General features: G+C 44.5%; 2 protein-coding genes across 3 annotated transcripts in view; both read right to left on the bottom strand.

The window, feature by feature from the left end:
• BMP3 (bone morphogenetic protein 3) overlaps positions 1 to 15,100 on the bottom strand; it is a 293,266-nt gene that overhangs the window by 57,719 nt on the left and 220,447 nt on the right. Inside the window, exon 5 of the mRNA XM_072861545.1 lies at positions 9,826 to 9,968. The gene's annotated coding sequence lies outside the window, so the exon portion shown is untranslated. The remainder of the gene's footprint in view (positions 1 to 9,825; positions 9,969 to 15,100) is intronic.
• Positions 1 to 15,100, bottom strand: part of CFAP299 (cilia and flagella associated protein 299) — a 239,618-nt gene that overhangs the window by 24,335 nt on the left and 200,183 nt on the right. For both annotated transcript variants that reach the window (XM_072861546.1, XM_072861547.1), the window contains exon 4: positions 9,826 to 9,968. In XM_072861546.1, coding sequence (XP_072717647.1) covers positions 9,826 to 9,968 — 143 coding nt within the window. The remainder of the gene's footprint in view (positions 1 to 9,825; positions 9,969 to 15,100) is intronic.

Here is a 15,100-nt window from a genome sequence, read left to right as displayed (position 1 = left end):
GGCATTAATCAAGAAAGGGGGCCGGCAGGAGGGGGTATAGCCTGTTTAAAACTCATAGCAGAGGAGAAACATACCTTCCAAAAATGCCCTATCAGTGAAGGGAATTAAGTCACTTTCCTAGCTTGTGGTCATTTTGAGAGACATAATAAAAACAACCTGTGGGACCCATCGAGTACCTGCAGTGAAGTTGTCATCATGTGCATATGTATGGTATCCTTACTACTGCAGTGCATTACATTATTTCCTCAAATTGGTCTCATACTTCAACCCCTGGAAAAGCACCAGAAGCATTTACTGGGGCTGCGAGACTCGGATTGCACTGAACAAGGCCCACTGGGCTCACTTGGAAAAGCGTGGGAACTCCCTGCCGCTCAATCATTAAGCCTGGGATAAAAGGGAAGATGAAAGCTCTGAGAGTCACGCTGAGCGGCCACCGCGACCCGAGCTGCGAGCCCTGAAAGCAGGGAGCGCTGCTCCTGCGCTGCCGAAACGGCACCGTGGCACCCCCAGGTGAGAGCTGTGCCGCTGCCGCTGCCACACCGCAGCCCGCCGTCGGACAGCACGCGAGGGGGCTCTGACCCTGCGAGATCCTCATTTCCATGAAAAACACAGACGCAAAGAATTGTTACGAGGCTTCCCAGAGGAACGTCCAATTTTGCGAGCTCTCTGTGAGTGAGAAGGGACAAGGAGGCAGGGGGAATCAAGGAAATTCAGGGACCAGGAAAAATGGGAGAAGATTTACAACAAAACTAAAGATGAGGAAAACAAAGTCATACACTTATTTCGTGGAGGAAGAGAAGGGAGGTGTATGTTGGATGACAGGGAAAAAAGGACACGACACTCTTTTTAACGTTCACGGTATTTTACATCTGAGACACATTATTCCTCCTTGGCATACCTCCTGTTGGCATTAAGCAAGCTGCCCTGTCTTGGAGTAGACGAGGCTGAAACGCAACCCTCAGGCTTTCTCCCGAAGGCTTCCTGACTCACAAACCAGACTTCCATCTGCTCCCCATAAGCACGGATACCTTCAGGATATTTTGAAAATAAAATCACTATTGTGTATCATACAAAGATTTTCACAAAAAATAATAGGAACTCTGTAGAGCAAACAGACAAAAAAAAAGATTGTCTTCCTCCTTTTTTTTAAGTAATCAAGAGAAGCACAGAGAAATATATTATTTATCCACGCAGATCTCTGCTAGAGGCCAGGAGTTTGGTTTCCTTACCTTCCTAATATCCCTTAAGAGATGCAGATTTAAAGCTTGTAAGTACTGCGATACAGTGGCTTGACGAAGTGATACAGTCAGTGTACACTGCTTATAACGTGCACGTTCCTTTTTAAGAATACTTGTAGAAGCAAACTGAAAATGACTGCAATTACACTAACTTGGTTTTGATGAAGTATCTTTCACATGACCATTACGGCCAGAAAAGAAGATCCTCTAAGACGCTGTTGATTTTTATGTAAATGCTTACTTTTCGCTGATGAGATCTAAGGATGAGCAGTGAATGATTAGAAGCATAAGACATTTCTGTACAAAGAAAGATTAACTGGCATCAACGGAGGAGAAAAGACAAACACGTGGCATCACAATAATCCAAATATAAGGGAAAAGGCAGTGATACGGAACAAGAACTTTTAACTGGAAATACTTTTTTGTACACGATCAAATCACTTGCAGACCTCTGCTGCAGCACAGGAGATAAGTAGATTCAGTTCGGGGTACTGAGGAATTTTTCAACCAAATGTTTATTTCAAGACCCTGATTGCTCAGACCTCACCAAGGATGTGGGAAATCCAGTTGCATATCCATCCCTCATTGGATCTTTAATTATTTACATAGCTCAGACAAGAGAGCTTGAAACACGCAGCCACAAAAGCCAGTAATCGCCGAGTTATCCCGAGCCCGTTAGGGGTTATTCTCTGCCTCTCCCTGCTCCGTTCCCCCTCTCTCCGCCTCCCCACCCCCCAACATTTTAAAGATACTAGGTCTTTTCCAAATAATAGTTTGGGAAGCTTTAGGGAAGTTTTTCCAAGGGGTTAAAACAGATCCCTCAACAGCTCCCTCCCTCGGTATTAATTCTGGTTCCTGGAAGTTAATCATCAAAGAAACAACCTCTGGTCTCTTAGGCCTGGCACAGGTATGGGCTATCTATCACAGGGGCTGGGGCTTCACCCTGCTACGCGTTAGGGAGAAATTCTGTTTATGGCAAGACGTAGTGATTCTCCAGTTAAACTTTAACATTGTCTGCCACGAATGCACAGCTTTACCTGCAGCAGCTGGCAACCGAAGCAATACCGTTACTTATCAACGCAGTGCAGGAGAATTTTGCCATCGTTTTCACTAGGAAATAGCTGGCAACTGAAGAAAGTACTAGCTATTCCATACAACCATCCACTAAAAAATCTGGACATACCGACTTCAGCCACAGCTGTTTCCTGGTCTAACTAGAAGGAAAAGGTGGTTTCTCAGACACCCATGTGTGGCAGAAGTCGCACGCTGCCTCGGGATCAGCACACAGTGCTCTGGCTGACGTTCGTGTGTCCCATCAACAAACCAGAAGCACAGAGTTTCCAGAAAAGTACTCGCAAAACTATGGGATGCTGCAGCTTCATTATAAGCATCCCTTTGATGTCCACTACTCACGAGCCATACCCGGATCAGCCACCACAACGCAAACTAAAGCTACGCTTGCAGAGCCAGAGCAGATGCGGTCAGGTTATGCCGCGTGGCCAGGCCTGCTGCCCGAGACGGCAGACGTGCTGCGCTTGGCTCGGCGCTGCCTCAACTCCTCTCCCTCCACGCTTCACACACGCGTGCCTTCTAATGCAAATTTTAAATAAACAATGCAACTAATCACGGTGCACCGTGTTTTAACTTACGTGCTTCTTAACGTTTTACGTGCAAACACATCAGTAATGAAAGCCCCAATCTAGGGTCCTTACTCAGCTTTTTTGCTTGGAAAAGCATGTAAATACATGCTTCAAGTGTTTCTCTAAATAAGGAAGCAGTTAAGTGAATGCCTAATTAGGTCCCTTCTTTGGGACCTCACCCATTAGCTGTTATTGTTTCTAATATTAATTACACTGCAGCCATGCCAGGAAGCCCATTCTGGTGGGCACCTTAAAGGGGCCTTTAAACACGCAGCTTGAGGGGGTTAGGCACATTCTCCGTGCATGAGACGTGGCTGGGTTTGCGGCACGTTGACTGGCAGATCTTACGCAAACAACGGGACGATTTAGAACAGCTTGATAAAAACCAGCCTGACAGCACCAGCACATATCTATTGTCAGCATTGCAAAGATTGATTCAGTATCATTTCTGGTCCACATTAAGAGAGAACTGAGGCTGGTAGGAAGATACGTGGCTATCTGGTGAGGCGAGCTATAAAGGATTTGATCCCGTGGCCTGCAGAGCTCTCTTGGAACGGGTGAACCCACAGGGAATTACTGCAAAGCTGCTCCCTTTCCCTTCAGGGAATCAGCAAGAGGAGAAAGAGCTGCCGCGTTTAGGTCTGACTGCCTGATGCATCTGTCTGTGTACCATAACACCGTCTTCACGCGTAAACAGCCGTGAAACATTTCTTATTCTCAAATTGCACACGGAAGCTTCAACCCAAATCACATTCCAGACAAATGCTTGGCCAATTTCTATTTTCTGAGAGGCTTTTCCTACTGTTCTGTTCTTTCCACTGATAGTACGACTGCACTGACAAGGAGGGTGAGGTAGCCTTTCCCCGTGTTACGATTTTTTCGCTCCTAAGATTTTAGCGATTTGTAGTTTCCATTTCCCTACTTCAAATGTATACAGTTAGCTTGTTCAAAGCTTTAAAAAGCCAATCTTTCCTCTTAAGAGACTTTATCTTTCTTATGAGATTGAAGTTTCAATTGAAAAAAAAGAGAGAAATTGAAAGTGAAAAGTAATATTTGCTGTATTTAAATACAAGCCAGATGCGGAAGCATACGTCTCCAAATTAAACATTTACTGAGTTGGCAGCAATGGAATTTTCTTCTCACACATGGAAACGTCAAGTCTGAATGTACTCTCCTTTCTACCTACGCGCCTATCTGCCGCTTGCTCTCTGTTGCCTTGCATACCTAAGCGGCGGTTAAGAATTATCCCCTGGACCTCTGCACTGCCGCTCCTCCTGTCGGCACAAAGGCATCACTTCATCTCCAAAAGAGCTGAAGACTGACGAAAAGTCCTGGATGCTGAACGTGAGACAGCAACGTGCGTTAGTAGGAACCTAACAGGTGACTGACTAAGCCGTGAACACTACTGAAAGCAACAACTGTGTAGGTACTGAAAATCTTGAAAAATCAGGCCACGCTATTTGTGAGTTGGGACACTGAGTCTCAGACATAATGAATACCATTATGCAAGGAAAGGACTCTGGAGTCACAGATAAACAGCGAGAAGAACATTTTTTCCCCCCATATGGCTAGAGAAGGGCTCCAGGCAACACGCCTGGAGCGAAACCAGCCTTCGCTGCCTTCGTCCTCATCTGGGCTCCCTACCTGCACACCCTTTGCCACCCATTTCCCCAAAGCGTAAACAGCAACTGGCTTGGTATTATTGGGATACTGGTCAACAAACACGGAACGCAGTTGTAACCAAAGACCCAGATGGTTTTGTAAACATTAAGTATGATGACAAACAACTGAAAAAAACCCCTATCTACTTTTTGTGAACTATAAAACAAAGTATTGCTGTCGTCAAACTGTTTGAAACCAGTATCTCTTTTCTAAGAAATCCAATGAAATTTATCAGGCACGGCAAAGTCCTTATGAAATTGGAACGTTACAAATACCTCTCTTCTTCTCAACCCTGAATTCTTTCACAGTGTAATACTACTAGCCGTATGGCAATCCCTGCAAATTAGGGGGTGGAACCTGTCTCATCCTCTCCAAGACTGGAGATGGCACATTTTGGAAACTCCGGATGTTTTCACCTTTTTCCTGAAATGAAGTTTGGACTTAACAGGCGGTCTCTATCCATAGCACTCCATCCTCAGAGACACTAACGAGCTTCTGATTTGCAGGCACTCAACACTGCTTGAGAAGCTGACTTCTCTTGCCTCAGCTGGGGTAGCTGGACAGTGACGCGCCAAACGGACGATCAACGGGGTCCGCAGATGTACGCCAAAGGGAGTTACTGGAGGGTTTCCCTTTCAGAGCCAACGGGAGTAAACACACCACCAGGGCAAATGGAGAAATAGCTAACTGCGGCTCTTTCAACACAAGGACAACCTCCTGTTATAGTTGCAAAAAACCCCCTCCTGATCAACAAAACAGAAAACACCAAAACAAATACAGCCTGTTTCCCCCTAACACCCATGCAGCATCCTGCTCCCTGAAAGCTGGAAGGAGATCCACAGTTACACGTGGCATCAAGTACAGGCTCATGCTGCCTGCTGTAGGTGACCTGCTCCTACCTCTAGCTGCTACAATCAATTAATTTACAGGCAGCCACAGAGCACGCGCTGGCTGGGGAGCAACGATTTCCAGAGGCTTTGGGCTGGATTCTGGGGTTACCGCAACCCCTGCACGTGGGTCGCCGCTGCCTCGCTGCTCCTGGGGCACAGATGGGGCGCAGCTGGAGGGTGGTTGGGCTCCCGCTGCCTGCTCCTCGAGGGAGAAGTTCTCTGCACGTCTTCTGCCCGGCACGGCGGGACCGCTCCTCAAGGGAGAAGTTGTCCTCTGCGCATCTTCTGCCTGGCACGGCAGGACCGCCCGCGCTGCAAAACGTGAAAACGCGACTTCTTCCCTTGCAGCTCTCGCCTGGGTAAGGGGGTTAGGAGCAGCGCTCTTCTGTAACTCGCTCGCAAAGCTGCAGGGTACAGCAGGGAAGGGAGAAGTTGCCTCATGCCCCACGCTTGGGAACGTATTGCTGGCCATGATTTGGCCTACAGGTCTTTACAGATTAACAGATGGTATCTTAGAATATACCTGACAATAAAATGGGAGGGAATTCCAACCCCAGTTAATTAATGACTGCCAAATGCTGCACCCACTTGCAGCCAAAACAGACCACAGCTGAACTACAAGAGGAGAAGGGCAGAAGCTGATGGGATGGTTCTTGCCAATAACAAAGAACAACATGCCGTGTCTGAAAGCACCCGTGTGTCATGATGCACTTCTATCGCAGACAAGGTGCATCACCACAAAGCCCTGAATGCCGGACCTCCCATGCTCAGACTGATGCGTGCCAGGGCCAAAACCAAACGAGTTTCACTGCTGATGAAGTAAGTGATTTCAGACCATTAGTTCAGGGGAAAATCTAGGACCCATGTTCTACAGTAAATAGCTCCTTACCTGGCTCGGTTTTAGAAAAGAATGTGCACACTAGTAAGAAGAAATGAAAACACTGCAACCGCAGGCCGAGTGCGAGGATAAAACGCTACAGTGTACAGTATCGAAAATACCGTATCTAGCATGCTGCCACAGAAAACTAATGAAAAACCAGGGCAGGAGTTCACACAAAATTGAAATAGTACAGTTCTACCGCGAGACATTCATGTCATCCTCATTCACTAGGAGAGACGCTCAAAGTATGGCTGATCAGACAGAAGGGAGCCCAAACTTTGTCTTTTGCTGTGCTTCTTCATTCAGAGAACTTTTTGGTATGGTTCCACAGAGTGAACGTTCTCCATTTTCTTTGAACAAATTGTATTACACTTGTTTCTCATCAGATTACATAAATTAGCTGAGAGAGAATGGATTCAATTACAGTCCAGATTCCAGACCTCTTAAGAACTTACTGCCTAACACATTCCTTTCATTTAATAAACTGGAACCGAATGAGGATTATATCATATAAATAATACTCCCTCCATAGGGCAGTGCAATAAAATGGCAAAAACACTCAGAGGAACCATGTAGATCAAATACAAGAGCCTCTGATATTACCCACCGGATTTAAAGTATGAACATCACATAAACTTCACCGTACAGTATTTTTACTTTGTATTGGGAACAAGAATCTGATTCAGAGGGTACTTAAGATCAAGTTTAATATCTTATGACAGCCTCAGACAGCTAAGGAAAAAATGTGTTGCAGCAAAGTATGGATTTCCATATTTAAAAGATAATTTGATAGCTCTGCACAAGATACTAACCTCTCCCGCAAAATCCAAGATTTACAATCTCCCAGGGGACTAAGAGTAAATACGACCAAGAGTAAGGGCTTCGTTAAGCTCTGAGCGAGGCAGTTTCCCAAACCCACTCGTTCTTTAAGAAGGCAGCATTTTGGAGCAACATAAACTGGTGTGACGACTTCTAGGAACAACCGCTTTTGACAGAAATACTCACCGAGTCTTTCAGCCTGAGAAGTAGATACGCCACCTATAGTTTGACATTTTTATACCTGCCTAAACGCCTAAGTATCCTGGGAATAAAAACGTGATGAAAAGACTTCGATTCACAGCTCGACAAGAGATTCAAAGCTGAAGGCACGAAATTATACGTACAGTCAAATTGTCTCCATTCACGAACAGCATTCTTGACACATTTTGAAAAAGCTGGGTAGAAAACAAAAAGGCAGAGGAACAACACTGCCAAGATGAGGGATGACCATTAAATGTACAATTATCTGTAAGAAAATGCTTTTTAGAGTACTGAAGAATGGCTGAAGACAGTTTTGATGACAGCCTATGTAATTACAACTTGTCTAATCCTAAATCTGTATTTAACCTGGCACGCAACTACAAATACAGAGTCCTACAGGTGAAGTTCAAATTTAAGACTCCAACCAAGAAACAGGATGTTTTTATCTACTCAATAAAAAGGTTTTCAGGGGACACGGTAAGTTCTCTGCCAACGAGAATCTTTAAATCAGTACAGTACTAGCCAAGTCTTTCTTCCTGGGCTTCTTCATACCTGTCCTCCATCTGTCCAATAACATTCTCAATGTTAACCGTGAGACACACGGTGGGAATGAAACGCGCTGCTCTGAAGACACCTAACTGATGCAAAATGGGGCGCTCGACAACTCCAGTGGACCAGAGGATACACAAATGTGGTTAGATATTTTCTGTGATGTGACGGGGCTTTCACAAAAAGCCAATTTGTGCGTGCGATGCATCAAGAACCACATCATTTAACCATGAAGTGAAGGGTTTTTCTTTAGCCAGTGTACCATGTAGCAAGACTTCAGTATATATAGGTATAGTTATATATGTTTTTATATGTCTGTATAGGAACCTCATTAACTACGGCACATACATTCACGCATATATATAAATAAAACAAACTGGCCTTCCAGGCACTGCATATGCTTTATCTGAACTTCCCTTTACGTTCAGCTGGAAAGTTCAAATGCAGTTTGGAATGGGTTACAGTCTAGTTACAAAACTCCACATACAGGTAATGCTCTATCTCGCCCCCCCCTTTTTTTAACGAAGAGGTAAAATTAAATATCACCTGAAACTATATTCTGCCCTTAGAAGTAATGAACGTACTGAGCTGTCCATGCAGTTTGCAGTGTACCCTAGTTTTGACACAAGGGAAAGAAAAAGAGGGTGAAGCATACATTAAATGAGACTTCTTCAACTCAGAATGACCAGGAGTAAGCACACCTACTGGATACAACAGTGACATTTCTTATTGGATATGACAACAGTGATTTAAAAGGCTTACTTATGAGTCACTAATAAAATCCTAATACGTAGAAAGGACATAATAGGCAAAGCAGACACAATGTTATGTTCACTCCTGTTCTCAACTCCGTCATAAACAGCTTATCCCTGTGATTTAAGAAAGTAAAATCAGGATTTTTGCTTCCCATCTCAGGGAGTGCCGAGAGGTTTCGGTCTCTCTGCCTCATTACTGACATCTGCTGTCCCGTGAACGAATACCACAAAACCTTCACCAGCCCACTTGTCCCCTCCAACACTCGTTCCTGCTCTCTCGCTTTCTCGTATCAGAATCTGACCGAACGGTATTTGCAGCGATTCGCATTACAGAAAACCACTCTCAGAAAACGGAGAAAATGCGTTAAGTCCTCTGTACCGGACACCTTTCCACTAGGAGACAGGACCCGCGCGGGACATTGCAGCTGGCTGCCGACAGCGGTTACCTTCGAACACGTGGGAAGAGGAGATGGCAGGGATTCACAACGCCAGCCCACTGAAATTCTTACCCTCCCTTCCCGCGTGTCAGCAGCGCCTGCTTGCCGTGTCGCATACTGCGTCAGTGCTAAGCACAGCCCCAGGCCTCAGTCGGACCGCAAGCTTTGCTGCGCCAAGCTGCTTCAACCTTCACCAACAGATGTGGACAAACATCTCTCATATCCGTACCTCTGGGCACGCAGGCACAGGATGTATTTTCAGGAACATACATTCTTCAGCGAAAAAGCTCGTAGATGATGCTTCTCGTTAGTCACAGCTAACACCACCGCCCTATTTACCACCAGAAGACCCCTGCAAGCGGCCCACTTCCAAAGCAAAGCATCCTCCCACGGCCTCTGTGGAGAGCGTGCAAAGCTAATGTTCTGGCAATTGCCGACTACAGCTCTGTGACCCGTGGCATCTCCAGAAGCGTGCTTTTACTGACCAAAGCACGTCGCCATTTACAGACTCCTCGGGGTAACGAGAGATGCAGAGACAGGCGATGGTTGTAATGTCCTGGTGAAGTTTTATGCTCTGGACTAAATAAATCTGACAGGGACCCTTCTTAAAGCCATTCTCCACAATTCTGATCCATGGTATTTGCCTTTCAGCGAAAAACACTTTCAGAAGCTATCTTCTTACTCAAAAACGTTTAAATCTTTCTCTACCTATTGCCTAAATGCAAATAAATGAAAACAAAGTCAAGATAAATACCTCAGATCAGTGTTCCGAGGGAAAAGTCTCTTCTTCCCACTGAAGTAGACTTCAAAATCATCTGTTCTCAGTCTGTGTGCATAGTCGATGTACGCAGAGACTTCCTGGTGATGAGAATTTCGGTCACGAATGAAGATTATGGACTGAAAAAACACAAAGGCGGCCACAAATGAAGAATAGAAACATACATACATGCACAGATTTCCGTAAAAAACCATATTTAGAGAGTATGTAAACATTTTCAACTTCACTTGGGCCAGGCTTCTGTTAGGAGTTAAGGCACTTAAATTAGGGCATATTACAGCCTATTCTTAACACAAGCTTGGCAGCATTGCAGGAAAAATAGATATAAATGCAGTGTCACGCAACACGCTCTCATGTATTCCCCGTGTCTCCTGCTGCCACTTCAGAAAGGTTTTCCCACAGGTCCTGGGCCGTGTCTGCCTGCCCCTACACACAATCCTAAAGCAGTCTAACGCCCTTGGACACCTATTTTTAAGCAAGGGTGGATTTGTTTGGCCATTCTGCAATGCTACTGTCCATGCACTAATTACTGGACCAAAGTAGGAAGGGTGAGAATGTTATTTTATTTGGGATGCACCTCTACAGCCAAAGCAAAATGCGTTTGACTTAATATTCACAGCAGATTTTTAGCTTTTCAGAAAGATGACTGGAAACTGGTTGCCACGCACCTCTCTGTTCTGTGCTACGACCAGAGAGCAGAGCAGACTTCGCCAGCCCTCTCTCCTGCAAGACAACCCCTGTACCATTTCATTCCTAACAGCTAACGAGTTCCAGAGCAAAAATCTGATAATTTAAGCAAAAGCAAACAAACAGCAAAACAAAATCTGTGCCTAGAAATAAAGCTGACTAAGGAAGGGTGGCTACAAGCCGGAGGACAAATTACCCGTTTAGCTGTCGCCCGTCCGCGTGTCAGAGCGGAGTGGAAGGTGGCACGGAGGCACCCGGAGGGCTCCGGCTGCAGGAGATGACTTTCTGCCTTAGGGCTGTAACACTCGGAGGAACACCTCTGCTGCTGCCGGGACGCCCGTCAGGGACAGAGGTGCTGAGGGATGGCTGCCTATACCGGTTGTCGCTGGGAAACCCTGCTTCCCATTTACTCTCTGCTCCTTCACCCTTTATTGGGTTTATTTTCCAACTGAACAGAGACTAGGTTGGTGGAAGGCAATTCTTTTTCATGCACTACCACAACACAAAAAGCAAAAGGAACTGGTAGGATGAGTGTGGACTTGCAAGACAGAAGGGCTCCTGCATGCTGGGATCCACATAAGAAACGCTGAGTGTAGAGGGTATTAGGTAGGTGAGGTACAGCGGTATTTGTTAGCTGTACACGTTTGTTTTTACTGAACTGAAGTCAAGTGATATTTCTTTTTTGAATATGTGGGAAATGGAAACAATACCACACCGAGCTCTTTCAAAAAACATTTTTTATTTTAACAGCAGCAGATTTCTTGAGTGTATTGGTTTATCTGGCAAGCCTTTGTTATACTTGAGACAGGTTCCCTTTTCCAATTTCACATTTAATTCCATCAAAACATGTGTTGCTCATTTTGCAATTTTGCACCATCGACGTTGTTGATAGGAAGAGCCGGAAGAATCTCCTGCGATACATCTGACCATCTTGGAATACGTGTCTCCTCCCTGTCCCCAGCATCCCCGTTGGAACAACTGATTTATGTGTCTGGAGAGCCAGGTAAGGGCAGATACGAGGCAATGAGAAAAATAAGACTGTCCCCAGCACGCAGCAAGGCAACTCTACGCTGCACCCACGCTTAGATACAAGACCAAGTGTATGTCACGCATCTGCAAAAGGGATTTGTCGGCCTTCAAAAACACTAGTTTTAAATGAACGCCTTGACTTGCGCAGTATGATCCGATCATTTAAAACAGCTGGCAGATGTTACAGTATTAATTGCAACGTTGAACAGAGGGCTACCTTTCAAGGCTCTTCAGCTTATAAAATTAATCTCCATAAATAATGTTCACATATTATCAGCTATAAATCAACACGGAACTACAGGCAAGCATAGAGACTACCGTCAAAACTGCTTTACGAACTCTTAAGAGAGCAACCAGAATATCTAAACAAAAATGTTCTATGTCAAAGGTACGCTTTTGAGGCCTCCTCCTGAAAACTAAAGGCCTTTGATCCTTCTCATCTGTCAACAGTGTTTCTCTTCTTTCCTCATCTGTGATTCATTTCTAACCACCTATAAGCATTCATTCATTAAACTATGAATCAGCTTGAAGTTTCTTAAGTTATTCTAAACTTTTTAAGTGTGTTGCACCTTTTTGCCCCTGAGGAGACTTGTACGAATTTGCACTCTTTCCTCCCAAAACGATATCCCAAAATGATACAGCTCCTGAATGAAAAGTAACTGAGAGAGAGAATAAAAATACCAGAAAACCCACAAACAGGAAAATCGTCTCGTAAAAGTCTCTTCATTACTCTTGTGATTCGCCTCTAACACAACAAACCCGATTAAGCACAGAGGTGTGCTTTACATCCATCTGCGAGTTTTCAATAACTTATTATATGGTGAAAGGTGAAAAAGCTTTACTTTAAGATGGGGTTTGAAAGGTATGCTTACATATAGCTTTTGGGCCTAACAACGGAACCTATTTACAACTGGGGTGAACTGACTTATAATTACGACAGTTTGGAGCAAATAAGAACAGAACAGAACAAAAGAGAACAGTTCATTTGGAAAGGACCTACAATGGTCATCTAGCAACATGGAGTTCTTTTCCCTCTTTTCTGGTCAGATGCTAGAGAAGGGAGATGCAGTATTTATATGGGATAAATATAAATCTCCCCATATGTTTACATTTATTTACTTATTATATATTTATATACATATAAATCTCTCCGTGGGGGAGAGGCTGAGGCGGTGGATAAAGTTCAAGATCAGGAAACTGTCGTGTGGAACAGAATAGGATCCTACATTTCCCTGCTTATCTTTCTCGCTTCCATCTCCAGTGATATGTTTTTACAGTAGACAAATATCGTGGGATGCCAGTGCTCTGATTATTCCAAAACCGTTTGCATCTACGGCTTCCCATAGACAAAAGCAGAACATTTATAAGGAGCTGCTCTTGGCTATGCTAAATGCGGGGGCACTTTCTTCAGAAGCGTGTGTGTGTGATCCTTGGAAAAGACTAATACCAACCTGTCGTACTTCAGATTAAAGAAACCCAGCAAACCACTGTGAACAACCAATTTATCCAGACATTTATAGATCTTCTTAACTACACGGAATATTTGTACAATTCTATTGCCATCACTGTTTGCCTTGTAATGCGCAGCCCTACCAGAGCACTCCAGTAAGTGTGTTTCTCCCACCCAGTGATCATCAAAATCAACTACAAATTTGCACTGACTTCCCCCAGCCCAAAGTCAGGTCCTACGCTATCAGTTAGAAACACTGGAAATAGGCTAATTAGCTGGGGACAAACATGGAAAGAATATCAACTTCTCAGTACTTCCAGCACAGGTAGAAACTTGAAGCACTAAGGCGTTTGAATTTGAGTTAAATGCCTGTATTTTTTTTTTCCCCTCCAAATACTAGAGGTTCAGTTAATTTGAATAGTATTTTGGGAATTTTTCTGGACCAAACCTAAACTACAAAACTTTTGCAAGCTGTACACTATGGTACACACTGCTTCCTATAAATCCATATATTGACAAGCATCGTATGTACTGGGTGGGCCTTCTTGTTCATGGCACACACCCGATCAGTCACGAAGATCCACTCCAGCCTCCTGCACGCACTTCTGATTCAAATAGCAACCTGAGGGCTGTTCTATCCAGCTCATTCAAAGCAATGAAACAAAACTGCGTGGTCTTTGTGTCATGCTCCAAGTCCATGAAAGAAAAAAGGGAAAGCCAGAAAAGCTGTTCAGGCAGGAAAAATACAAACACGGGGAAAATACAAACACAGCTTTCCTTTGGCCATCATTTGTAAACACTGCGGACTCGATTCTCACATATATTAATGCCATTATATACAGTTGAGGGAGTATAAAAGGATTTTAGAAGAGGCACAAATTACAGTTACCTCCTGCTTACAAGTTTGCTTATACATTGCTAGCGTTAGGCTGGGTAAGAGTCCGGCCCATAACTGGACTGATTTGGGTAGTGGGTTTTCCCAGGTTTTGAAGCATGTTCTTCAAGCTGTGCTTCAAAAGCCACTAAAATAATCTGCTTAAAAGGCAGGATTGTGCAACCATGAAGGCCTTGCACCTTTATCTTTAAAGGATACGAACTATTCTGTGCACAATTTCCACAGGATATCTGAGAAAATATTGTCTATGCTGGGGTCTGGTTCCATCGGTGATCTTTTAAGTTGTAAGAAAAAAAACAAACACCACCTGCCAGTGATTCACTCCTATATATGTTACTTCATACATTGAAACATGCTTCCTAAAATTGGTTGTGATTCCCAACAAGATCTTGCCACGGACACCTAAATGCCAGGACTTGCCCATCATTTGGGGTATATTTGTACGCATCGTGAGGCAGGTTCAATGTTCGTCAAAGACAGAAGACCTGCTTCCATTGACACTGGCGAGCGCTGGTCAGACTTGCTGGGTTGCAGGAGAATTTGTTTGCATTTGTTTCTCTTCTGTTAACATTACCAGAAAGAATTACATTCCTCACATTAAGCTAAATCCGGCTCTTTGAAATATCCCACACCCTGAAGGATCATTTCTCTCTGGTTAGAGCACCAGGGTGGAACCAAGGGACCTGCCCAAACACATCACTCCTCCGTGCCCCACTCTTCTCTTGGAGGAATTGGTACGAGTATCTGCCCTGCACGGCCCTTCTCTGGCGTTACTCCAACCTGTGGTCTTAGTCTGCTGCTGAGTAATGCTGCTTGTGAAAGAAAAGCTATTGATACAGATACGAGCCTTCCGAGAGAGACCTCAGATTGGTCATCATTACCCACGTACCAGAAGGCTGTCTTCACTCTTCATAAGGTGATGCTGCAAATGAGCTCTCCAGAGCTCGGGCCCTTTTTGTACACTAGCAAAGCGAACAGTGAGGGCTAACATTGCTAGTACGACCAATTAATAGCCCTGAGAGGGGGAAAAACAACAGCTGCTTATTAGGGATTAAAAGGTGCAGGTGTCAATTATCTTCCAAAAACTTTTAGCTCTCCTGAAACCCTTGCCTTTCCTCTCTCCTTGGAGGAGAGCATTGCTACCCTGAAATAAAACATCTTAATACAGGCTTTTCTTTCAGCACCTCCTC

The sequence above is a fragment of the Ciconia boyciana genome, chromosome 5 (assembly GCF_034638445.1).
Source record: "Ciconia boyciana chromosome 5, ASM3463844v1, whole genome shotgun sequence".
Classification (NCBI taxonomy): Eukaryota; Metazoa; Chordata; class Aves; order Ciconiiformes; family Ciconiidae; genus Ciconia; species Ciconia boyciana.
Note: the sequence above shows the minus strand (reverse complement) of the source record. Positions and strands in the feature narration are given on the sequence as shown.